This window comes from Gallus gallus, chromosome 5 (genome assembly GCF_016699485.2).
Source record: "Gallus gallus isolate bGalGal1 chromosome 5, bGalGal1.mat.broiler.GRCg7b, whole genome shotgun sequence".
Lineage (NCBI taxonomy): Eukaryota > Metazoa > Chordata > Aves > Galliformes > Phasianidae > Gallus > Gallus gallus.
In genome coordinates, this window is record NC_052536.1 from 16,497,727 (window position 1) to 16,521,267 (window position 23,541).

Here is a 23,541-nt window from a genome sequence, read left to right on the forward strand (position 1 = left end):
CACACTTTAAAAACTTTATTTATATAAAAAAATCATTTTGTTTGAAAAGCGTTACAAGAGTGTGCACAGGAATCAGACAAGGAACAGTGGGGTGCTCCTGCCCCCTCCACCCTCACCCTGCAGCCAGCTCCCCTGCCCTGTGCAGGAGAGGAGGGAAGGGGGAAGCTTGGTTTTGTGGTTGGTTGGTTGTTTTTTGGTTCATCTGGAATTAAAAAATTAAAAGGAATTAGTGTTTTACATATTGAAAGGAAAAAAAGAGAAGTTAGACCCCAGAACAAAACCAAACAGAGCTGAGGTGTGGCTGGAGCTGGAAGAGCGAGGCACAAGTGTGCGTACTGGGGAGGGCTCCACCTCCAGTTTGCAGCCTTGCAAGGAGGCTTCCAGTTGCAGAGAGCCTAAAAGCCTCCCCCTATTCACCCAGAAGATCACAGCACCAAACGCTCCCCACCACCACAGAGATGCTCCAGGACAGCCTGGACTCCCCAGGACAGGAGAGAGGGGAGAGCCCTGCTCCCTGTTGAGCAGTGGCAGCCGAAGGCAGCAGGGCTGGGATCCTCCCCGCCGGGCTTCCAGCTCAGCCCCGCCAGGAGCCTGGAACACTGCTTCCCCTAGTGAAGCCAGACAGTACAATTCAAAGAGCTATTTCACAGTGGCAAAAGAAAGGCACATGTCAAGAGAAGTCTGAGGGGGCACTGCCACAGGCAGCTGGTGCACGGGGGTGGATGGGACCCAGGCCCTACCTGCTGTGAATGCCCTCGGAGACCCACCGCTACCTTCAGCCAGTTCCCAAAGAAATCCGGCCCCAAAAGCCCTGCTGCTTTTCCTCCTACCTTCCCCTCCTCCTTTCCCAGGGAAGGATCACCCCCAGGGCAGAGAGGCCCATCCCACACGCACCACACAGACCCTCTCCCTACATAAGGATCCCTCCTCTTTTCAATTGCCCCATCCAGACCCCCGTTCCCCCTAGCAGGACCCAGAGCCAGGCCAAACCGTCAGAGCTAGGATAGATCCCTCTTCCCACACCCCCCAAAGCCTCATCTAGAGCAAAGCAAGACGAGTTATTGCTGCTTTTCCTTTCCACCAACACCCCCGTGACTCTAGTCTCCTTCGCATCCCAGTTCTGCTGCCACCAGGGAGGGATGCTCTTGTCCCTGCAGCCTCAGTCGAAGAGTGATCCCACACACAGAAAAATATCCTATAGGCAACAAAGGACGGTGGCAAGTAAGGTCTCGGTCCCTGTCCCCGCAGTAGACTCCAAGCAGAAGGAAGGCGAGGCAGAAGGCAGTTCCTGGTCAAGGCAGAGGTCTGGAATTGTTTTGCAGCATCCTTGCCAGTTGGCGCAGGCAGTCAGGCAGGAGGGCCTCCTCTTTGAAGGAAGGGAAGTGGTGGAGGACAGGGAGGAAGAGTTATTGATAGTTGTCCCAGAACAGGGAGGTGCAGCCACCGAGAAGAGGCAGAGCGGCCTGGGCTGCCTCCTGTGGGACCAGGCCCAGTCATTTGGCTGGCTAGTTGGCACAAACAGTCCAGCAAAAAAAAAAAGCAGGTTGAAAAAAATTCGGTCCATTCCACCACGAAGAGTTATATATATTTATAATATATAAAATATATTATCAACCAAATTGAGTGGAGGCAGGGAGTGCAGCTAGATCTTCTGCTGTGGAGAGAAAGGGGAAGACGTGTTAGCACATCCAGAGCAGGAACAATCAGTGAAGATGTGTTTACGGCCCCCGTGGATCAGACAGTGATTGCAGACAGCAGCAATCAGAGCACGATTTGGCTGCCCAAAGCACCCCTAACAGCACAGCACGATTTGCCACCGCTATTCAGATTGGACAGGGTGCTGCAGGACATACCGACGCGGGGGAAAACACAGCAGAATCTTCCTCTGCCTCAGGCTGGGATTCCTGCCCCTCCTCCTGCTGCAGACACACGGGGTTAGTAGGGGCGAAGGCGCAGGCGGGGGTTAGTCACAGGAGCCCAGTTCTCCCAGTGTCATTCCCCACACCTCTGCCCACTTAAAGCTTCATTAAGAAAAGCTGCTCACCATCAATGGTGCTGCCTTCACTGGCTCCGTGTCTCCAAGATCACCAGATCGGTCCAGTGTCCTGCTGTGGTCCATCTCATTAAGTGTGGAATAGTTGTCTGGAGGAAGACAGGAGACCATCAGTTGAGCTACCTTTTTGTGAGGCAGCATCCTCCCCATAGGAGGCGAGGTGTTCCCAGCACATCAGAGAAGATGCCCTTCCTCCAGTCCCTTTCCTACCTGGTCCCATGTTGCTCATCTGGATCTCCTCCCGGGAGGATTTCTTGTCTAGAAGGATGAGAAAACAGATCAGGCATAGCCTCTGCAGCCACAAGCAGCAGTGGAATCACTGCTGGATAAGCCCAGATGGAGCTCCAGCCTCAGCACTGTCGGCCCAAGGATACTATAGGACCTACATACACTCTGAGCAACCTTTATAGCTCTGAGAAAAAAATAAACCCCCCAGGTTGACGGTTTTGCATGAGCCCCCGGAGAACCCAAAGAAGCTGGGGGTGAAAATTATAGAGGGAACATGGGTACCCACAAGGCAGTTAAAGTGGGGACAAGCACCAAAGGGAAGGAGGGCACATACCTGTTTTTTGGTTCCTGTCAATGAGAGGCAAGGTGCTGTCATCAAATGAGTTTCCCCCTTGTGTCCGAGAGGCATTGCTGAGGTTCACCTGGAGCACCAGACAGCACCCACTCATACTCCATCCACCAAGCACATGGCAGCCCTACAGCCCCAGCAGACCCAGCAATGCTTCCCTCCCACAGCCGTTGAGCGAAGGACCTGAAGTTGAAGGGACCAGAAGGAGCTCCAAAGCCCCTGGGTGTACCCACAATCAAGGGTGGAGGCAGTCTACCTAGGGTGGGTCGGGACAGCACCCAGCCTTGAGGAGGCAGTTGCAGCTTTTAGGAAGGAAAGCAAATACTGGAGGACCTTTTCTTCCCCCACCCTCAGTACTGCCACAACGGCTTTAGTGCTGCAGATTTTCCCTGCTACTAGATCTGATATTCAAGGCTTAATGCTTCGCAGAGTGTTTCTGCTCCACTGCCATCCACCCACTGAGAAGTGGCAGAGGGGACACCCTCAAGGGTCTCTAGTGACAGCAGCAAGAGAAGAGCTGAAATCAAACACCGCTGAGTTCCTGGAGCGCCTTCTCCCCGCAGCAGGACCCAAGCTACAACAGGGTACTCCACCACCACTCCCCATACCTGGAAATCTGACTTCTTCCAGCCTTCCTTCTCCAGGGGCTTCCGTAGCTCTTTATATCCCCAGACTGTTTGCAAGACGACGGCAGCTGCTCGGACTTCTCTCTCTGAGCGGTTCCTAGAAAGCAGTGAAGGGAAGAGATGTTTGGCAATATCCACAGCCTCAAAGCAGCCTTGGGAAAAGCCCCTCTCCACCCCTGCACTACCCTTCAAGCAGAGCCTACCCAGTTTTGTTGATCAGCACCAACTTCTCAATCCCCTGCGTTTCCCGCAACTTCTTGGCAGCCTCCAGGTTGTCTACAATGACTTCATTGATGGTATTGAGGATGGACACCACTGTATCCTCAGAGAGGTTTTTGGCTGGAGTCTGCTGGCCTCCAGGCAGGTTCTTCACTAAATTGGGGATGGCATGTTTACCTAATAAGGGCAAATAGTTGGGCGTGAGCGAGCAAGGAAAAGGACAGTGACTAAAAGTGACAGAAGTCACCACTGAAAGATCAGAGATTGGTCACCAATTTCGATGCATCTCCCAAGGAGCTCAGTATGTGTTTCTCTGGGAAATGAACGACAGATACCCCCCGTGCAGCCACTGTGCCCACGCATGTCCTCAGCCCCCCAGTCTAAAGAAAGTTTTAAGCCAGATGGATGTGAGGTGTGCCTGCAGCTCTCACCTATCAGCTCTTTGTTACGTAAGTCAACAGCCAGGTTGCGGAGGGCTCCAGATGCTGCTTTCACCACACGTTCACTGTCATGAGTCAGGAGGTCAGCAATGGCAGAGAGTCCCTTCTCCTGGCGGAGTGCCGAGCGGATGTACCGGCCGTACTGCAGGGAGAGCAGAACACCACGGTGGAACCCAGGCAGGCACAGCTTCACCCTGCTCCTGAGCATGGCGACACTACTGGGAGCTTTACCACCCACCCACCTTGGAAACCAATGGCCCTGGGTTTGCCCATAGGCAGAGACACTGTGAAGGTCCCAGACCCATCTCCAAGTAACCCCAGGCAATGCCTGGGAATGGGAGAGGGTTGATTTACAGGTGTCAAAGCCACCTGTCAGCCAGGTAAGCACGATTTTGTTTGATCTTTACATACGCACAAAGAATACAGAGCAAAGGCACAGTAGGACTACAGAGTGGGCCCAAACCTACACTCCCATCTTCCAGACTGCAGAAGGGAAGTGGCAGCAGAGAAGAGGCTGCAGGCAGACACACAGGCAGCCCTTGGAAAGAAACAGCTGGCAGAGAGCAAAGAGCCCTTAACAGTACATGAGAGATGCAGTCCACATTGGAGCTGTGCTGCTGAATTATGTCTTCTTCAGAGCAAGCCACATGGATTGCAACAGCCTGGAATGCCAGAGCTTTGACACTTTACAGCTCTGTTGACACCAAAAAGTGATGCTCCCCAAATCCCCCTTCCCTTCAACACTGATGAACACCAACATGCCCAGCTCTACAAGGCACTCACCGTCCAGTTGCCAGCACACAGATTCTGAATTGCTCCTGCTGAAGCCTCTAGGATGGCTGGAGTCTTGCTCTCCTTTAACAGGGAGATGTATATCCGGACCACTTCTGGCTGGAAGAGGAGCTCATAGCCTGTCAGAGAGGCACAGGGAGGAAGAACTTGTTCATAACCTCTGCCAGTATCCAAGACCAAGCAACAGACTTGCTCAAAGGAGCACTGCTAGGCATGGTCTGCTCTTTGGTACACAGAATGACAAGTTGTCCTTCAGCAACAGAAACCCCAGATAATCAGCCCAGACATCAATTTCAGATGTAGGATTTCAGAATACAGTGGTTTGGGGCAGAAGTAGCCCAACTAAAGCCCATGGTCAGTAGCTGCTGCTCAGCTGGCCACAGAGGGGCTGCGATTTGCTGCCCTCAAGGTTGGAATCCTTAGAATTAGGTAAGCTGTCTGCCTTGAAATGACCCTTCCTCATGACCACACTGCAGAACACTCCTCTAGGCAGGGCATTTTAGTTTAAAATCCTGCCTATCCTTTATGCCCAGGAGAGAAGAGCAGGCAGGACACTGACAAGTGTAAAACTACAGCAGAAGGAGCCTCTTCGCAGGGCTGTGCCACCGTGCTGTCTCTCAGCTCTAAGGGCAACAGCTCCCTCTGCAGCCACAACAAGCCAGTCCTGAGGCAGCACTCACTTCCACCAAGACCAGCAAGCCTCCTCAGGGCTGACTGCAGCACAACTTGTGAGCCTGGGCAACAGTAAACAAACTACTTTCGAGTCAAACCTCTGTCCATTTAAGAGTCTTTTTTTTTAGTGGGGAAAAAGAACATTTATCAATGCCACCCCTCCCCAGACTGCTTGTGGGAAGGCAGCCCTACGTGTTCAAGTCCTGAATGCACTAGACAACATACCTTTGGCTGGAGTTGTTCTTTTAGGAAAATCCACTGTATCTGCACCAGGGTCTTCAGGGAGCTTTTTACCTTTAAAGGGCAAGCACAGAGGCATAAGACATCTCATTTTCCCATCCACATCAGCCCAGCAGCTTTTTGCCACTTGCTACAAGAACAAGCCCAGAGGTGAGCAGAAGCTACATGCCACCAAGGACATTAGTCACATTGCAGGCAGCACAAGGCCAACTGCAGGGGAACAAAGAGCTCAGGAAGGCACCCAATCATTTTCACCACGGAAAAATTAAAATCAAGAGCACACTCACCTCTGGAGAACCATTCGTCTATTGGCGAAGCGGAGAGGAGGACAGGAGAGAGGGGAGGCAGGAGGAGAGAAGTGCCGACAGCATCATGGGGCAGATCGTTTGGCAAGAAAGCAAAGGGAAGGGGAAGGGACAACACACAAGAAAAGGGAAGACGTGAAGTTAGTGGTTATCTATCCACCACCGTCCCATCACCACAGAAACCCACAAGGGCACCATTAGCTCGTGTCAAACGCTTTGAGTGAGCCAAGCAGTAACTTCCCAAAGCAAGGGAAGGCACAAGTCACCGTGTTTCCAGAGAAAGCCACAATTTAGCCTTCACACGAGAGATGAGAGAACGGATCACAAAGAACCCAGACCACCCTCAAGCCCCACTGAAGCAAGTGTGTCTTTATGTCACCAGCCAACGAACCTTTGCCCTTCTTGGCACCGAAGCAGCTTGCAGCGTGGGGCCCAGCGTTGTTGGTGGTGGCCAGAGGAGTCTCCTGGTAGCGCTCAGCATGGGGGATCTCACGATGGACTTGGTAACACAAGTTTCTCAGCAGGCACACACAATTCTCCACCAGCTACAGAAAGCCAGACAGTTCTACTCAGAGCAGCACGTGCCCAGTCCACATCTCTGAGCAAAAGTTACAGTCACTGACTTAGTCACAGGCCTACTGTAAGGTCAAGTACTCCTACTGCCAACTGCTGGCTGAAAGCCCAACGCCTGGTCACATAGTACATGGGTCACATCCCACAGAGGCTCTCCTCCCAAGCATGGAAAGGCAGGTGCCTGGCTTAGGTGTTCCTCAGATATCCCTGTCAGCTCAAATTCCTTGATCCCCTTCCATCTTTTGTCCTTACCAGGACAAACTCAGAAAGAATCCACACACAGCAGAGCACTGTGTACCCTGCCCTGCTGTGCTGGCCCACATAGCATCCCCTCTGTAGTACCTTGCTATCTGAGTCCTTCTGGCCGATCTCAGACTGAATGATGTATATCAGGGCATCCACCAGCCCATCACATTCTCGCAGCTTCCGACGGGCTTCACTCCGCTCTGAGCTCACATTCCTGTCAAGGAAGAGAGATACTGCATGGGGGAAGACAGCTGAGGGCAAGCAAGGAGCAGTCCATGCCCAAAAGAGCTCAAATCAAAGGAAGACTCCTCTCTGGCTTCTCTCTACAGAGAGAAACTCCTCCGAGAGAAACTGCCAAGGAGCATCATCACATCGTAAACAGTAGCTGTCCCAGGAGTTACTTCTCCACAGCCAACAAAGCAGTCCCTTCTTACTCCAGGATGGAGTGTTACAACAGCCCCAGCCCACTACAGCTCTCTGCCAGACATCTGTAGCCCCCCACTCCTTACCTAAGGCAGCCAGCAGTGTTGGTGAGTACTGATTCCCACTCAATGTGGCGGGGTTTTGAGTCCTCATTGGGTTCTCGCTCCCAGCCTGAGCGGGGGATGATAACCTCATCAGTCAGGGCATGCAGTGCGTGATCCACAATGGCCATCTTGATGGAGTCATGTGAAGACAGGTTCCACAGCGTTCCTGCAAAGCCACATTCAGAAGGTGCTTGGTCAGGGCATGTGGGCTACACCTCACCCAGCAGGTTAGCACCTCCTCACCTCCCCAGAGCCGTTACCTGTGATGACCTCTGTGAGGTCCATATCATGGGTCTTTCTCAACAGGCGCACCAAAGCAGGCACCCCATCGCAGTTCTTGATGGCAATCTTGTTGTCTTGGTCCTTGCCAAAGGAGATGTTCTTGAGGGCCCCGCAGGCACCATAATGCACCTCTTTCTTGGGGTGGTCCAACAATCCCACCAGCACTGGAATGCCTTTCAGCTTGCGCACCTCTGTCTTCACCTTGTCATTACGGTAACACAGGTGCTGCAGGTAAGCAGCTGCATTGGACTTGACAGCATCCAGGCGGAAGCTCAGCATCGCTATCACCTCTGGCAGCTCTGGCTGACGCCAGTTGCCCGGGGGCGGTGCTCCTTTCCGCAGGCTGTCCAGGCTGGCCAAGCTGCCCCGCTCATGCTGAGCCAGGGGGGCCCAGTAGTACCGGTCGGGAGCCACTTCATCCACCAGCATGTCTTCATAACTCCTAGGAGAGGAGACAGCAAGCAGTGTGAGCCCTATGCCCAGCCCAACTCAGTAGAGGATGGAGAAGACACACACACACAGTACGCAGTCACCACTACTTGCTGCAGCACACCTTCAAGGGGAGGGAGCCAGGCTGCAGAGCAGCACCATGGTATCTTCCTTCTCCCCATACAGCTACACAAGGCCCAGCTGGAGCCTGCAGGCCAGCCCCAGGCATCTCTGAGATGGACTGGGAAGCAGGAGGTTCCCAAACAGGCCCAGTAGCAACTAGGGTCATTTCTCACCCACCAGATCTCTTCTGGGTCAGACACAGAGTCCTGCTCCCTATGCAACCTTTACAGTGGCAAGGCCCAGCCCCGAAGCTGAGCCAGCCCACTTAACACCACAAACAACTACTCGGGCCCATGGCCACTAGAGGGCAAGTTCATCCCATAACAAAATGCTTGTGAGTGCAAATCACACAGTTCCCCAGGCCTCTACGCCCAGTCTTGGTACAAGCAAGTCTTCTATCTGGCTGTAGTGCATACAACCCACTGCAAACACTCAAAGAATCCCTGATTCCAACCCTCTTTTTAGGTCACTGCCAAGCCTGCATGGCAAATATAATCTCCCCTCCACCTGGGCAAAGGAATTTGGCAGTCTCCAGCAGAGGGGGATAGGAGAAGCAGGGGGGCTGTGCTACTCTGATTGCTACATCCACTGGGACCATTGTGCTACACACTGTGGTTGCACAACCGAGGTCCAAGATGAGGCTGTGTCCCCTGGCTCACATCTGCTCAGCCACCTTCAGATCCAACTTCTAAGCTCCCAAATCTGACATAGGAAGATTCCTGTCACTGACTGAGTGGGTGCAGAAAGATACAAGAAAGGACAGTGACAAATTCTGCTCCTTACACAACCTTCCCAACAATCTCTGGTATAGAACGTGCCCAAACCACAAGCTCCAGGGGCACAAAGTCACATGGGTTGGCAACCAAAGAATGCTGTTCAGTCTGGCATCTGAGAACATCACTTTGGCCACCAACACTGCCCTTGCAGCAGAACAAAGCAGGAGCAAGACAGCTGCCCAATGCCAACACTGCAAAAGAGACATCTCAACTCTTGCCAGCACAGCCTGCAGCTGGCCTCATCCCTGTGAGAAGCCTTTAGCATCCCAAGAGGGGTACGGGATGGAGTAGCAAGGCAGGGGAAGGCAAGGGAAGCACTCCTGTGCTGCTGCTGAGCCTTCCTGCAGGCAGGGAGCTCCAAGCAGAGTCATGCAGAGGGTACAAGGCCACATACCGCTAGCACACACACACACACACACACACCACTCTGCCTAACATGCTCCCTTGTCCCCCACGTGCCTGGCAAGCTGCCTCTCTGAAGGAAGTCATTAAACACCAGGCCCCTGCTCAAGACAAACATCTTGGAGGCAGGGGGTGGGATGCTGCTCTTGCTTGTTGCCATCTCGGTGAGCCAGTCAGCTGAGCGAGATGGTAACTGAGAAGGCGGGGGACAAGCCAAGCTCAACAGCGCCTGGATTCCACGGATTGCTGTGATCTTTATCGGTCTGCATGGGGAGGGAGAGCCTGCTCATGGGGCCGTAGGAAAGGGCTGCACACATCCCCTGTCTTCTGGACTCTGCCTTAACCCTTTTGTCCAAGGGGCACGCTGAGGGGCCACATGGGGGCTCAGGACCGCCAAAGCTGGCTTCTCAAGTCAGCCTCACCGGCTCTCCTTTAACCAGCACACACTTCACAACACGAGGCTGGGGAAATCAACCTGAGACAACAACTGCCCTAACTGGTTCAACACAGCAACAGAAATGCTCGTGCTGGCACAAGCCAAAAGGACAAAGCTCCTCCTTCAGTCTCCGCAGCAGCCAAGAGCTACTGGAGATTTACAGGATGCGCCCTGAGAAGTGGGTGGATTTCTGACAGGGGCTGGCAAATGCCTCCTTTCCCCTCCTCTCAAGCCTCTGCTACTTGCCCTTGGAACCTAAAGAGCTTGTGGTCAGCCCTCTGACTGTCCCCACAGCAGGAATGGATGTGCATTCCAGCTCACCAGCAGCCCCTCCCTATCGCTGGGGTCCAGGCTCAGTTTCTCACTCCAGTCCTATCTCAGCACTGTTCAAATTCACTCCAGCACCTCCCCAAACTCCACTTGGCAGCACAGGCAGCAAGCAGAGCAAGCTGAGAAGCTTAGCCAGCCAGCAGCCACATTCACTTGTATGAGAGAACTGTGCAAGATACCTGTCCCTGGCAGCCATAGCCTCTGGCAAGTAACATTCCAAAATGCCTGCAAGCACACTCAGAGGGCAGTTAAGGACCATCAAACTCCTCTTCTACCTGTCCGAGACAGCTACACAGCAGTCAGGCTGGAAGAGCTGCTGATCACCCATAGCAGAATGAAGGGGAGAAGCTGCAACTGTCAAACAGGTCGAGCAGCCTGTCCCACCCTGCAAGAGCGTTCCCTAGGGCACTGCAGTGCTAAGCCTTGTTTGCTTCAGCCCCAGGCTCAGCACAACTCCTTCAGGGCTGCCTGCTGCTCTCAGCTTGGCAAGCATGCAATGGTGAGGCTGCTGCTGCTTCCAGCAGACATCAGGCACATTTCCCAGCAGACAAACCAGACTGGGGCATAGGATGAATACTGCAGTGCCCAACCTCAGCCAGTGACAGAGCAGCTGGATCCTTCTCACCACACTAACAGAACAGGTAGTGCAGAGGAAAGAGCCCGGAGCCATGTCCAGCCACCTCATGGAACTCCTCGCTGCAGGACAACTGGTTCAATTAGCAGCGAGTGTTAACCACCAATTAAGCACACAATTAATTTGAAGCAGATACAAGATCCCTCCTGCACGAGCCACGCCTGACTCAGCTTGTGGTGCTGTCCCTCTTTCTATTCACGCTGCAGTGAACACTGGTAGGACTTAAGGGCATAAGCTGTTGCAGAGAACGTGAAGAATTTTAAGGCAGTGCAACTCAAGTTATGTTCAAAGTAATCCATTATATCACATCTTGTTATGTCAAGGCTGGACTTAATCTTGTAGGCCTTTTCTAACCTCAGTGATTCTATGATTCCTCTGAAAAGAAATGAGTTAAAGGAGCAACCCCCTGCCCCAACACGTGGTGCCACACACTTGATACCCCAATACCTGAGCCGACGTCGAGCATCGGATGGTGTCCCTGCTCTCCTGGCCGTGCCATAGTCAGACATAAGCCCGTAGTCCACATCATCAAAGCCCACACTGCGCTGGTCGTCTTCCAGGCCATACGACTCAGGGTGGAAGTGGTTGAGGTCCATGTTACTGCCCCCAACTCGCACTTGAGGCTGGGGGCCATAGATGTCCTGGCGGCTGGGGGCCCGGTAAGCGTCCATAGATGGGCGATAGCGCTCGTCAATGCGGGTGACACGGGACAGGCTGCCATAGCTGTGATCGCTGCCCGGGTAGCTGTCATCATAGGGGCGGCCATAGCCATCGGGGTAATGGTAGTTGCGAGGAAGCGTGGCTGTGCCTGGCTGGCTCAGGTAGCTGCCAGGGCCGCCGTTGCCGTTCTTGCGGAAGTTCCTATCCATCGTCTGGACGTAATTGCTGGTGACAGGGGAAGTTTCCAAGGGTAACCCGTCAGGCCCCATGGGGACCTGCTGCACCGTCCGGGTGGTCACAGTCTTCACCACTTTCTTCACCTAGAGAGAGGGACGTAAGGTATATTCTCATCAGGAAATTCTGTCCCACGCCACAGCCCTGGGCCTCTGAGGCCCCTTCCAGTCCAGCATCTCACTCTGGACAGGTTTCACATAAAGAATGAGCTGGCAGCGATCACAGCCGTGACACTCTGGCCACTGCATCCCTAGCTAGAATCCAAACCATCTATGCCCTCCCCAGGCACGTACCGTGGTCTCTGTGCGTCGGGTTGTCCCGTCATCCGATGTCTCCACAGACACAACAGACATGGCCCCTTCTGGGTCCTCCTCCATGGTGTATGTCTCCTCCACGATCTGGCCTGGGTCCTGCATTCTGGGGATTGTGCTGTACAAGAGGTGGCTGTGGTCCTGGGAGGAGCAGGGATAGGCAATCAGTCCTCGCCACCAGCACAGCTGACACAGAGCCAGAGGAGATCTTACATCCCAGGGAGCCCCAGTATCCCCTTGCACAAAAGGGTGTACTCATCAAACGTGCCCCAAGCCCACCGAGCCAAGGTGGCCACATCAGAAACAAGTTCCCCTCAGCCAGCTAGGTCTCCCCACAACCCCACCCAGCTGCCCACAGCTTCATTCCTCTTACCTGTGGTCCGTTGAGCTTCAGATCTGGGAACTTCTGTCTTTCCAGGTCAGCATCACCCAAGAAACGGCCGTTCTGAAATGCATATCACCATTGCAAGCCTGTTACCCAACCACTCCCCTGATCCTGCCAGGATTGCAGCTATCCCCCACTTTCCTGCCAGCCCAAGGTCCCAAGCTGGCTCTGACAGCCACAGCACATGCCATACATCACTCCTCAGGTCTGTGTAACGCACAGCAAGCCAGCACCCAGCCCAACTGAGCTGAGGGAAGTTACAGGACATGGCACTAAGCCCGCTTCCCCCACACTACTTGCATCTCACTCAAATGCCCTTACGGAAAAGCCAAAAGCCTCCCCACTCCCCAAGGTGGCCCTGGAGACCTTTCCTATCAGGATGCAGGAGCTACAAGTTACATCCCAGAGGCTACCAAGGATTGCAAGGGAGCACCATGCAGACACCCAGCAGCTGCCGGGTGTTGCAGCTTTACCTGCTCACACTGCCGCTCCAGCTGCCCTTTCCCATCCCACGTTTCTCCTGGCAGCACCAACTTTCCCAGCCAGAAAGGTGGATGCCTTTTACATGACACCGTGCCACCAGCCCTGAGGACACCCTCCCCAAAACAGCCCAGGAAAGCGAGAGCAGGACAGAGACCTTGAGTCAAGGCAGATTAAACCACACTTCAAGCCCTGTAGGGAAGAGATCTCTCACAGTCCCGGCTTGGCTACACCAGGGATAAACCGAGATGCCAGGAACATGCCCATTGCCACACGAGAGGAGACACAGACACACCCTCACAGCTAATACACCAACTCACGTTCCATCTTCTGACAAGCCAGGTGGAACGTGCAGGGATACCCAGGTACTGAGCACAGCCAGCCTTAACTGCTCACAGAACAAAACCAGAGCTGACCTGGCAGCAAGACCCTCCAGACCAATACCCTCCCCTCAGAAAGACCCAGACAGGTTTGCACATTCCCAGCTGACGTCAGCCCCAGCCACGTACAGCACTACCAGCATTATGAGACCAGCACAGCCCTCTTCCACCTCGTCTCCAAGGAGGGCCAAAGGGAGCCTGGCCCAGGGCCATCCCCACTGAGACGGAGCTGACAGGGACAGGGGCTCTGGGAGCCTCCGTGCCCACCTCTGCCAAGGGCCTTTTTTACCTGGTGCCGCCGGGAGAGTGTGCCGTTGGCCAAGCCCGGGCCGGCGTCCTGTGGGGAGACCCGCACTCGTTCCAGCTGGGCTGAGACATGGCGCCGCTCCTCCTCCAGCGCCCGTGTCAGCTTCTCAAACTGCGCCTCCTGCTCCTTGACAGAGGCAAGGATGCTGGCGGTTGACTCCACTTCCGAGTCGTCCATGGGTGACGGTTACCCAGGACGGGCGGGGAAGGGGCGAAGGGCACAGGGAGGCACAAGCAGAGTTGGCTTGGTGTCAAGGTGAGAGGAGGAAAAGTGACCCAGAAGGGGAGGAGCCCCACTCTTCACTGCGCATGATTTGAGGGAGGAAAGGAGGAGAGAAAAAAAAAGGTCAGAAGAGACTGATTTCATTAAGACAGATTTTCAGAACAGGGTAAAAAACAACAACAAGGCATATTCACACAGCTCCTTCCAATCCACAAAAAGGAGCAAAGTGGGACGGGACCCCCAGGAGGGGACCGCACGAACCCCTCTGAGAGCTGCCACTCCACCACCACCCTCAGGTCCTCGTCAGGGTTCCCAGACCTGCGGCCATCCTAGGAGGTCCTCAGCCCACTGATACGGGACAGGCACTGGCTTAGACCCATCAACATCCCCTCCCAAAGGAAAACAGTGAATTAGCACACCACAGCGAACACATTTTGATAGAGAAATCATTTTCTTCCATACAGACCTGTTAGAGGAGGAAGCTCGGGTGTGATTGGCAAAGGCACGGGACAGCCAGGTCTAGACGTAGAGAGTCATGGGAGAAATAGCCCAGCCACCACAGGGAGGAAGCAGGAGGAAGAGAGCTGCAGGGACAGCAGGAGAATGGGGTCAAATCACGAGCAAACTTAAATCAGAAGGCAGGGAAGGGAACGCAGGCCGAGGAAGGGTCTCCCCTCCTTCGGAAGGATGGCTCTGGGACAGCTGCAGGCTCGGCACTGTCTCTACAACAGCTCCCTCACATGCTGCAGCCCCTCCAATTGCTCCCCACTGCCGAGGAACAGCACGGGCCTGGCCCTCCACCTCCCCAGCCAAGCCCCGGCAGGCCCACAAGAGGTTTTCCCAAACCCATACAGTCACGGCAGGCGTGTGGGGACTCGCTCGAACCAAGCAGCCAAGGCAGGAACTGCTTTCCCACGGTCTCCAGCACAGCACCAGCTTTGCCCACTTTCCCAGTGCCAACCCAGTGCCGGGAACACGGGCACCGCCACCCTTTCACAGCACCCGTCTCCTCCAGCCCCTCACCCCCTGGCAGCCCAATCCCTCCAGTTTCAGCCTGACGCAGATGCTGGGTCAGAGGCACTAAGAGTACAGGGGGTGTTTTTGGGGTGGGTTTTTTTGTTTGTTTGTTTTGCGTCATTTTTTAATTCTTACTTATTTCCCACATTAACTCAAGAGTATTCAGATTAAACGCTTCCTGAAATGCCTCCCCCACTGTCAGCAGGTCCAAATCTCATCTGTGGCTCTGCCCGCCCCAGAGCTCCCCACGGACACCCGAGGAGCCCATCTGCCCCAGCACTATCACACACCACTGTGACCAAATCCAGCAAAGCAGGCTGGATTTTCTTCCATGTGCTTCAGAGGCTGCCTGCAGCACATCCCAACACCTGGTTGCCGCCACCCTCTCATCTGTCTTCATCAATAAAAAAAAAAATCCAGTTCTTCTACTTGTGCATGTGCGGTGCCCAGCAGAGATGAGGCTCCAGATCACCTTGCCTCCCTATCCCAGCCTTGTAAAAACTCAGCTCTCACCCTCAAATCAAGCAGCCCTCCATCCGTGGTTGGCATCCATCTGAATCAATAGGGGACTCAGCTCCTCAGCCTTCAGGGCCATCATAATGGAGCTCAGTGACAGCCCTCTCAGACACAGAGCAAGGCTGCGAGGCCCAGCCCCACAGCCTGTACTGCAGAGAGGCCGCAGCAGGACAGTGCTTGCAGTCCCAGGAGATTCAGCCAGCAGGTGCCACGGCTTCCCCAGAAGCATAGGATGGTCCTACCACCCACAGACACCCTATGCCAACAGAGCACCCAAGATCCCAGCCAGAACCACTGTTGGCAGGTGGAGGAGCACTCATTTCCAGCACAGCATTTCACCAAGCTCTTTAAAAGGGAGAAACAGCCCGACAAAAAAGGGCTCCGGCACAGTACAACCCTTCCCAGGCAGCCATGCTAGAGAGTTTGCCATTGCAGGAAGGTATGCAGTGGGACAGCCTCCCCAGTAGATCCCCCCAGCTCTACACAGCCACCAGAGGCCCCACAGCCCAGAGCAGCACTGCTGGCTGCATGTCCCCACCTCCACGCGTCCCCTGGGTGCGCAGCCCAGAGAATGTGGACATTAACAATGGAACTGGAAGGGCCGTTAAGGGAGCCAGATAAGGGGCTGGAGCAGCCATGAGGCTGTTTCCTTCCTGTCCCTTCCACAAGGAGTAAACACACAGCAGTGGGGGAAGGAACAGGACCGGTCCCTCGCCCACTCTCCTTGCTCCCTTGCACTCATAAACATCCACCCCAGCAGAAGCTAAAGCACAGCCCTTCCCCAGCACCGGCTGCCACACACACCCCAAGCAGCAACCCAGACACGTGCCCTCCCAGCTGCTGAGGGTCTGCCCCACATCTCTGCCTTCTGCCAACTCCCTGCTGGCTCCCACACCACAATCTTGGGGAGCAGCTCCCTGGGCACAGCACAGCCCTTTGCTGCCTGTCCGTGGCAACTCGGGGCTACAGCCATCTTCAGATTGAGACATGGAGCAGGAGGGAAGAGGAGGGAGCAAGCTGCCTGTGACAGCTCCAAGCCGAGTAAGCTGCATCCCACAAAGCAAAGGATGAAATTCCAGGGATTGCTTTGCACCCATATCCCCCTCCTCATCCCCCGCCTCTGAGGATACAACTACACAGAGCATTTTTCCGAAGCCAGACCATGACCATCTTTGAGGACGGCTGCATGAAAGCCTTTTCATCATGAGAGGCACTCTCTGACACACCCATTACTTAAAAAACCCAGCAAGCCAAAAATATTTCAGCTGCCTTGATACAGAGCAAAACTAAAAAGCCTGAAGACAAAGCACGTCCCCGAGCGGCTCCTACCCCAGGGCACGAGGAACACCGCAGCGCTCATCCCGCAGCCCCCAGGGACCAATGCAGGCACCCAGAAAGCTTGACATCCCGGTCCTTCTGGCCTCATTTTCCCCACTTCCCAGTGCTGGGACAGCTCTGTGCTGCACTGTGAGCTCCTGAAACCGGTCTTCAACAGAGATGCACCGTGCTCAAGAGCCCAGTGGAAGAACTCTGGATGTTTTTCTTAAACCCTTCTTGCTCTGAACTCCTGGGATGGTTGCCTGCCCCAAGAGCAAACACCTCACCCGCAAAAATAACTTGGAGGGCCCAACCACAGCCATACCCACCTGGAGTTCACCCACATCCTACTCTGCTGGAGGATAGAGTTCAAGCTCTGAAGGCTCCCCACCAGGAAAGGTTCCTGTCGGCCAGGGAGATTGACCCTGAGCTGGCAGACAGAACTGGACACCACGGGCAGAGCACAGACAAGATCCCACAGATAAGACACAGACAGCAGGCTTGACAAGCACCGCCTGCTGCAGTGCATAAAGCAACTCAAGCATTAAGCCCCCCCCCGCTGGGTTTTCACAAGGACCTGTTCCAGCCCCTTTTCCAGGATGGCTGCAGTTAAGGTTGCTCCCTCAGCATCAAGGATTTTTGGGGCAAAGTACAAGCCAGGCACCTGCAAAGCCAGAAGCCACCTGCACCACATCAGCCCTGCCCAGCTCCTCCCTGCTAGGAGGCACACCTACAGCCCTAGTCATGGCACAGAGGGAGACAGCATTGCAGCAGCTTGGGCTGCCATTCCCCACCCCCAGCAGCTTCCCCGCCTGTTGGTGCTCCTCACACACCTGTTCCACACAGGACAAGGTTTGTCCTCACCACACAACACCGTTCAGGCAGAAGCGGAGCTGCCTCCCCCCTCCAGCAGGACAGACACAGCCCCTCGCCCAGCGCTGCATCACAGGGCTGGAGGAGACGTGGCAGGGACAGCAAGGCTGAGGCCAGGCAGGCCTGCCAGGCACGCTGCCTCAACTACTAGACAAGAAACATGGCAACATCACCCCAGTAATTAGCCTTGCCCTATCCATTTGAGGGGCTCAGAGCCAGCTGGCTGCCTGCCCTTCAGCAGGGAACACAGGCAGCCCTCAGTACCAGGACCCTGCCATCTCTGGGGAGGAAGCAACAAATTCTCCAGGTTCCATCTACCTACCGTGATGCACCTAGTAAAAACAGAAGCCCCATCAATAATTGAAGCCTGCAATTGTCTGAGCTCTCACAGTGCATTACATTTGATGCTCTGCACCGGTTCACATCCCCACTAATTCACCACAGGCTCCCGGTCAGTCTCAATTAGCTAAAAAATAAATGAACCAACATCTCTGGATTCTTTCCACACCCCTGAGCAGAGGGTCCAGGCTCAGAGAGCAATGTGCAGCCCCACACTGCGCAGGGAGGCAAGCACTAATGCCAGTCAAGGTGCAGTAGGGCAGCACTGTTTGAGGTAGAGAAACCGTGAGCTGAACACAAATGCATGGAACAGGATCATCATCAGGAGAACATGACAACCTTCTGGATGCACCTCTAAAACCATAGCAGCCCATAGCCCACCCTGAAAATAGCCACGGAGCAGCAGTATGGCTGACCTACAGCTCCCATGTGTGAGGAGGAGAGCCTTGTCCAATGCAGATCTTCATTCAGCAGCCTGGAGGTTGCAGAGGACGCAGAAGGGACTTTGGACAGGCTGCTACCCATGCAGGAAGGCCAGTCAACATCCCAGGAGCTCCTTGCACTGACTGGGCCACTCCCTGCTCCGTGAACAGCCCAGCCCACACCGCCAGGCCCTGACAAGAGTTGGGAAAGAAGGAACCACTAGCAGCAACCACGGTGAAGAGAGCCACTCAGCGCTCGTAGCACACAGCTGGTCCAACCAGCAGCAGGATGGTGGCCCAGCCCGCCTCGCTTACTGCCAACAAGGGCTGCAGTGTCTGTTAGGAAAGCCTCCCTTGCAGAGGGAGTTACCTGCAGGGATGCAAGCAGACACAATAGCAGGCCGTATAAGGGAAAGGGCCAGCAGCCAAGGCAGGATGATAAGAGGGGGGAGATAAGAGCAGGGTGGGGCCTGCACACCAGGCTGGAGTGAGGAAGCAGACGTGGCACACACCCCCACTCCCCCCCCAAAAAAGAAAAGGGCAGGAATGCACGACAAGAGATCAAGCTCCAAGGACCAGCCTGGACACAGAGGTTGGGAAACGCGGTGGGCAACGCTCTGGCAGGAGACAGGCCCCACCAGGAACAGGGCAGACGTTCAGTGCCTTCTGCTGCCCCAGGGAGCAGGGGCAGCAGATTGCCAAACAGGGCAATCGGGGCTGCCCCCGGGGAAGGAGAAAGGAACAGCATGAGACTGGCCACAGAAAGAAAGGGCTAGCCACAGAGAGCAACGCTTGTTCTGCTGGTATGTCAGCAATCCAGCCCCAGGGCAGCTGTCCCGGGGTGCTCCGCAGGGTGGGGGCTGCCACGCTCCAAAGCCACAGTCCTACCCAGGCAGGGCAAGACCTTTAGGTGGGCTCAGAGAGCTGGGCCCAGGGCCCCCCCTTCCTACCAGCAACACCCAGCACATCACCCCAAGGGCCCCCCTCCCGCACGTCCCCCCACGTGCCCAAGGACAGCAGGAAGGCAGGGCCCCTGCAGCCCCTGCGCTGAGCTCCCACCCCAGCCCCCCAGCCCAGGGGTTTCACATGTTGGGAGCCCTTTAGCAGCACAAAGGCAGCTCTCTCCTCTCTGTGGGAATTTGCAGCTGAGCGCTCTGCAGGGACAAAGGGATTTCACAGGCACATCCACAGCCGGCCAGCCTCCCTCCCCCCGGCGTTCCCGCTTCCTGTCACAGTAGCACCAGACCTCAGGGGCACAGCAACAAACAAACACCAAGTGCCGGATTCTGGGAACAGGGCCAGAGCATTCCTGGGGCAGGCTGCACTCCGGCGGCCAGCAGGCTCCTGGGCCCCGCAGGGAAGGGGTAGTCCCGGCTCCCCACCCTGACAAGCTCCAGGGCAGCTCCCCGGCTCCGCGCCTCGCTCTAGGGACAGCAGCCGCCAGGATGAGGGACACAGAAGCCCCCGGCAAGCAGGATGCTCCCAAACCCCCAGTTCTGCACCCCAGCTCCAGCCGCCCTGCTCCGTGCCACCGCATCCCTCGCCTTCACTCCACCTCTCCCCCCCACCCACTGCCAGGCTGAACTTTCACATTCAGCCGGCTCTCTCCCACAGGGAAAGCAAACACCAGCCTGACACTGCTGAGATAAGAGCTGTACTACAGAGCCGAGGGTGCAAAGTCCATTAAATCTGAGGTTGCAGCATGGCAGGAGCTGCCCCCACCGAACCCAAGCAGAGGGGCAAGGGCACCACAGCACCCACCTGGGAGCTCACATCTACTGCTGGCCGCCTGAGAAAAGGAAGCTGCAGCAGAGAGCAGCACTCCCAGCAGCACCGAAGGAAGCCTCCCTCCATCCAGCTGCAGGCACAGGCATCCACGGTCAGCAAAGCCCACGGCACAAACAGCACATCTCAGCACCAGACGAGCAATCAGACAGGGATTTTCACCTAAGGCAGCTCTCTCTACAGCCTTCCTTTCCCCTTCCCCGCAAAGCCACTTGAGATCATTTCCTCTCCCAGTACCTGCAGCCTCCACATGGCTTACTCAAGCCTGAGGGCTGACCAGGGCACAAAGGCACGGGGGGGGGCTGGGACTAACATGGAATAGCCCTGACGGCGCTGTGCACCTGGCTTATCCAGAGAGTACCAGCCAGGAAGGTCTGCCTGCCCCACCAGGAATTCCAAAGTCACTAAGGAACAAAGGAGATGGAGGAGAGCAGGAGCACAAAATCCCCCACCCAGCCTCATGAACGATATCCCTGTTCACCCTAACAGACACCCAAAGGCAGCTTCCTTTCTTCTCTGCCCATCCCACACACAAATCCGCAGCCAGGCCGGTCACGCACCTCTCCCCACAGAGAGCAAACAAGCAGGCGGTGAGCTCATACTTGGGGTGGGAGCGGCGTGCAGGGTATCTCCAAGATGGCCCCGTAACAGCAGTAGGATGTCCTCCCCTCACTCCGGACAGCCTCAGCCCCTGGGCAGGCGGTGGGCTGAGTCACAGCACCCATCAGCCAGGGCTGGGCAGGAGGAGGCAGCCAACAAAAGCCCAGCTCCATTCGGTATGACCTCATCGGATGCCCCCGCTCCCTAATTGCATGTATGCATCAACTCCGAGTGAATTTTGAGGACCCTGCCAAGAGGAGTAATGAATGGGTGAAGGAAAACCATGGGGGAAGCGTCCTACCCCAGCCCGCAGCTGAAGCTGCCCCCCAGCACTACGTTTGGCTGCAGATCCCCTTAGCCCGCTTGCTAATAGGCAGCTTCCCAAGCTCCTGCACCATCCAAGGGGAAGGAAACCTGCATTTCCTGGTCAGACGGGAAATGACATCGTGGCTTCCTTTTCCCGTAAGCTTCTAAACACCACGTCCTGCCAAGGGCTGCTCCCCACCACCCCAACGTAGCACACAGGCTGGGACAGGGCACGGGCACAGCCACCCTGACAACCTGCACAGCCTAACTGGGCCCACTCCCCAAGGAGTCCTACCTCCAGGGACTGCATGCGAGGACCTATCATGCACAAGTGGCTACACACTCCTGCCTGGAGCAGCGAGCATCTCACAAGAAAAAGGCAGCAGGTGCCACATCCCAGCCTCAAGGAGTCTCCCATGGGGACACAACTGCACCCAGAAGGCTCTGAAGATGGGCTCGGTATTTGCAGAGCTGAGGAGGCAATAGCACCGTGACCCTGCAGGATATCTATTTGCTGGGGCTGCAAGAGAGGCTCTGCAGCACATCCAGGCTGTCCCCTGCTCCCTCAGCAGTTCCTGTAAGCATCATGCAAGGCCATCACTCCACCACCACTCCCCACACACACACCTTGAAGCAACTCAGCCCGCCCGGAGCCAGGCACGGCAAACAGCTGCGCATGCAGCAACATGCTTGGAAGAATGCGTTACTCCACTGGGCAAGGGGCCTGCCAGGAACACACAAACATGGTGACCCACCCTCCTAGGTCGGAAAAACTCGTCTTTGCAGTTCACCATGCTCCCTCCCGCCCGGCGCAGCTACCCACGCGCTGCCCGGAGAGAGCCAGCACCACTTCCCTGGCCTGCCAGGCCAGCGCTGGGAGCAATGCTGCAGAGGCAGGCCAGATACAAGAGCGAATCTGAGGCCCAGGCACCATGTAAGAGGGGGTGAGAGGAACATTCATCATCTGAGGACAGAGAGACACCTTCCTCCTCCTGGCCTGGGTGGAATCAGCTCTCCATAATCATTTCCTCTGAGACTACTGCACTCCTGGGAGAGATCCTGCCTGCCTCACCCCAAATAATTGGCCTCTACCAGCAATTCTGCACTTGCATAAGTGGCAGGAGAGCAGCTCATCCCCCAGCTGCTCTCCAGCCCTTGCTCAGAAGCTGACACAGGTGAAGTCCATGCCTTCCAGGCTGCCCACACCTGGGCCAGGCCAGTAGCAAGGAGGCAGTGAACTTTGAGCAGCGTTCACTGCAATTGCGACCAACGCCCATAGGAACAGGAGCCATCAGGGCCAGAATGGAGACAGGGCAGCAGCTCCTGCTCTTGCATAGGAGCCCAGCAAGCTGCTGCTGCCACCGGCCCATCCTGGGGTCACCTACATTCTAGAAAAGCACCCAGATCCACAGCAACACCCAGCCAAGCTGCAGGAGAGCCAGTCCCAGGGCTCACTCTTCCATCCTGCTTGCTCAGCTCCCTCCAGCCTCTAACCTCCTTGCCGCATGGCAGAACTTAGAAACCTCCAGCCTGTGTTGCTGAGCGAGGGCACCCACATGCCTACTGACACCGCTCCAGCACCCCACAGCCACAGAGCCACCCCCTCCTTCTGCCTCACCAACAGGCCAGGCTGTGGTTTCACAACCTGTTTAGGCCACGCAGGCAGAAGAAATCCTGCTCTCATCAGCACAAGCATCTGAGCAACCAACTGTTCAGAATCACATGTACAGAGGAAAGAAGTGCTCAGCCCAGATCAGACCCCCAGCCTACACAGCCACAAACATCTCCGCAGTGGATAGAGGCCAGAGTGCAGCAGCATGAGGTCACCATGAAGCCACAGCACACGAGGTAGAGGCAGGAGGACAAACCATCCAGGTGTCAGTCCCTCTGTCACCAACCCCTCGAGGGCAGCTAGTCCTTCAGAAGAGAAAGGAAGAGTAAAACCTGCTGCCAGCTCACTACCACCTCCCTGAGCCCCAACACCCACGTGCACCAGAATCACATCAGGCATTGCACCAGCAGTCTCTACCTTAACAGGAAAACAGAGGGAAGAGACAGGCACTCGGGTAAGGGTTGTACATCCCAGCACCACACCTGGAGTCTTGCAACACTTAGTCACTGACTTCACTCCGCACCCCACCACCCATCTCACCCCTCCACGCCGGGTGGTTTAGATATGGGCCACAATGAGGAAGCAATACCATACACTGGGAAAAACTGCTTCCTCTGTAAGGAAATAAAGCAGGGAGATGTATTGCCCATTTCGGGGCAGAAGGACCTCACCACACCCAGGTGACACAGACCCCGCATCGGTCCACTCCCATGTACCACAGTTACTGGATGAGGAAGGCAGAGGGACACAGCAGCTCTCCTGACTGGAAGGTGGGCAGCTCAGCAGTAGACATGAGACACGCAGGAGCCAGACACTCATGACCCAACACTCATCAGCCTGCTGCCGCCAGTCCCCAGGACGGGAACGGGCTGAGCCTGAAGAAACAGTGCTGTGTTCTTCCCATCGCCAGCAGCCCCCTGCACAAGGGCAAGAGCCAACAGAAGGCTGAAGTCACCTCGGGGAACTCCAGCACTTTGTTCTGCAGCCTGCAGATCCAGCCCCTTCCCAGCAGCCTCACAGCGAGGCACATTCCTGCACACCATGCCAGAGGACAACTTCCTCCACCAGCCAAGCCCTGTGTCACACGCAGAGC

At 55.6% G+C, this 23,541-nt stretch overlaps 1 protein-coding gene across 20 annotated transcripts in view; it reads right to left on the reverse strand.

Annotated features, from left to right (window-relative positions):
* Positions 1-23,541, reverse strand: part of CTNND1 (catenin delta 1) — a 26,427-nt gene continuing 2,886 nt past the window's right edge. For 3 of the 20 annotated variants that reach the window (XM_015286845.4, XM_015286844.2, XM_046942367.1), the window contains exons 2-21: positions 14,128-14,245; positions 13,422-13,741; positions 12,261-12,332; positions 11,870-12,028; positions 11,130-11,662; positions 7,531-7,994; positions 7,253-7,436; positions 6,840-6,957; positions 6,316-6,469; positions 5,907-5,924; positions 5,605-5,673; positions 4,699-4,826; positions 3,907-4,057; positions 3,460-3,652; positions 3,239-3,353; positions 2,616-2,703; positions 2,264-2,311; positions 2,045-2,142; positions 1,854-1,919; positions 1-1,654 (exon numbers count right to left, since the gene is read on the reverse strand). In XM_015286845.4, the coding sequence (XP_015142331.1) occupies positions 1,643-1,654; positions 1,854-1,919; positions 2,045-2,142; positions 2,264-2,311; positions 2,616-2,703; positions 3,239-3,353; positions 3,460-3,652; positions 3,907-4,057; positions 4,699-4,826; positions 5,605-5,673; positions 5,907-5,924; positions 6,316-6,469; positions 6,840-6,957; positions 7,253-7,436; positions 7,531-7,994; positions 11,130-11,662; positions 11,870-12,028; positions 12,261-12,332; positions 13,422-13,616 (2,865 nt within the window). In that variant the 5' untranslated portion in view covers positions 13,617-13,741; positions 14,128-14,245 and the 3' untranslated portion in view covers positions 1-1,642. Of the gene's footprint in view, positions 1,655-1,853; positions 1,920-2,044; positions 2,143-2,263; positions 2,312-2,615; positions 2,704-3,238; positions 3,354-3,459; positions 3,653-3,906; positions 4,058-4,698; positions 4,827-5,604; positions 5,674-5,906; positions 5,925-6,315; positions 6,470-6,839; positions 6,958-7,252; positions 7,437-7,530; positions 7,995-11,129; positions 11,663-11,869; positions 12,029-12,260; positions 12,333-13,421; positions 13,742-14,127; positions 14,246-18,139; positions 18,228-20,167; positions 23,396-23,541 lie in introns of those variants that run through there. The other 17 variants (XM_046942368.1, XM_015286846.4, XM_015286850.4 and 14 more) reach the window with 14 other exon arrangements.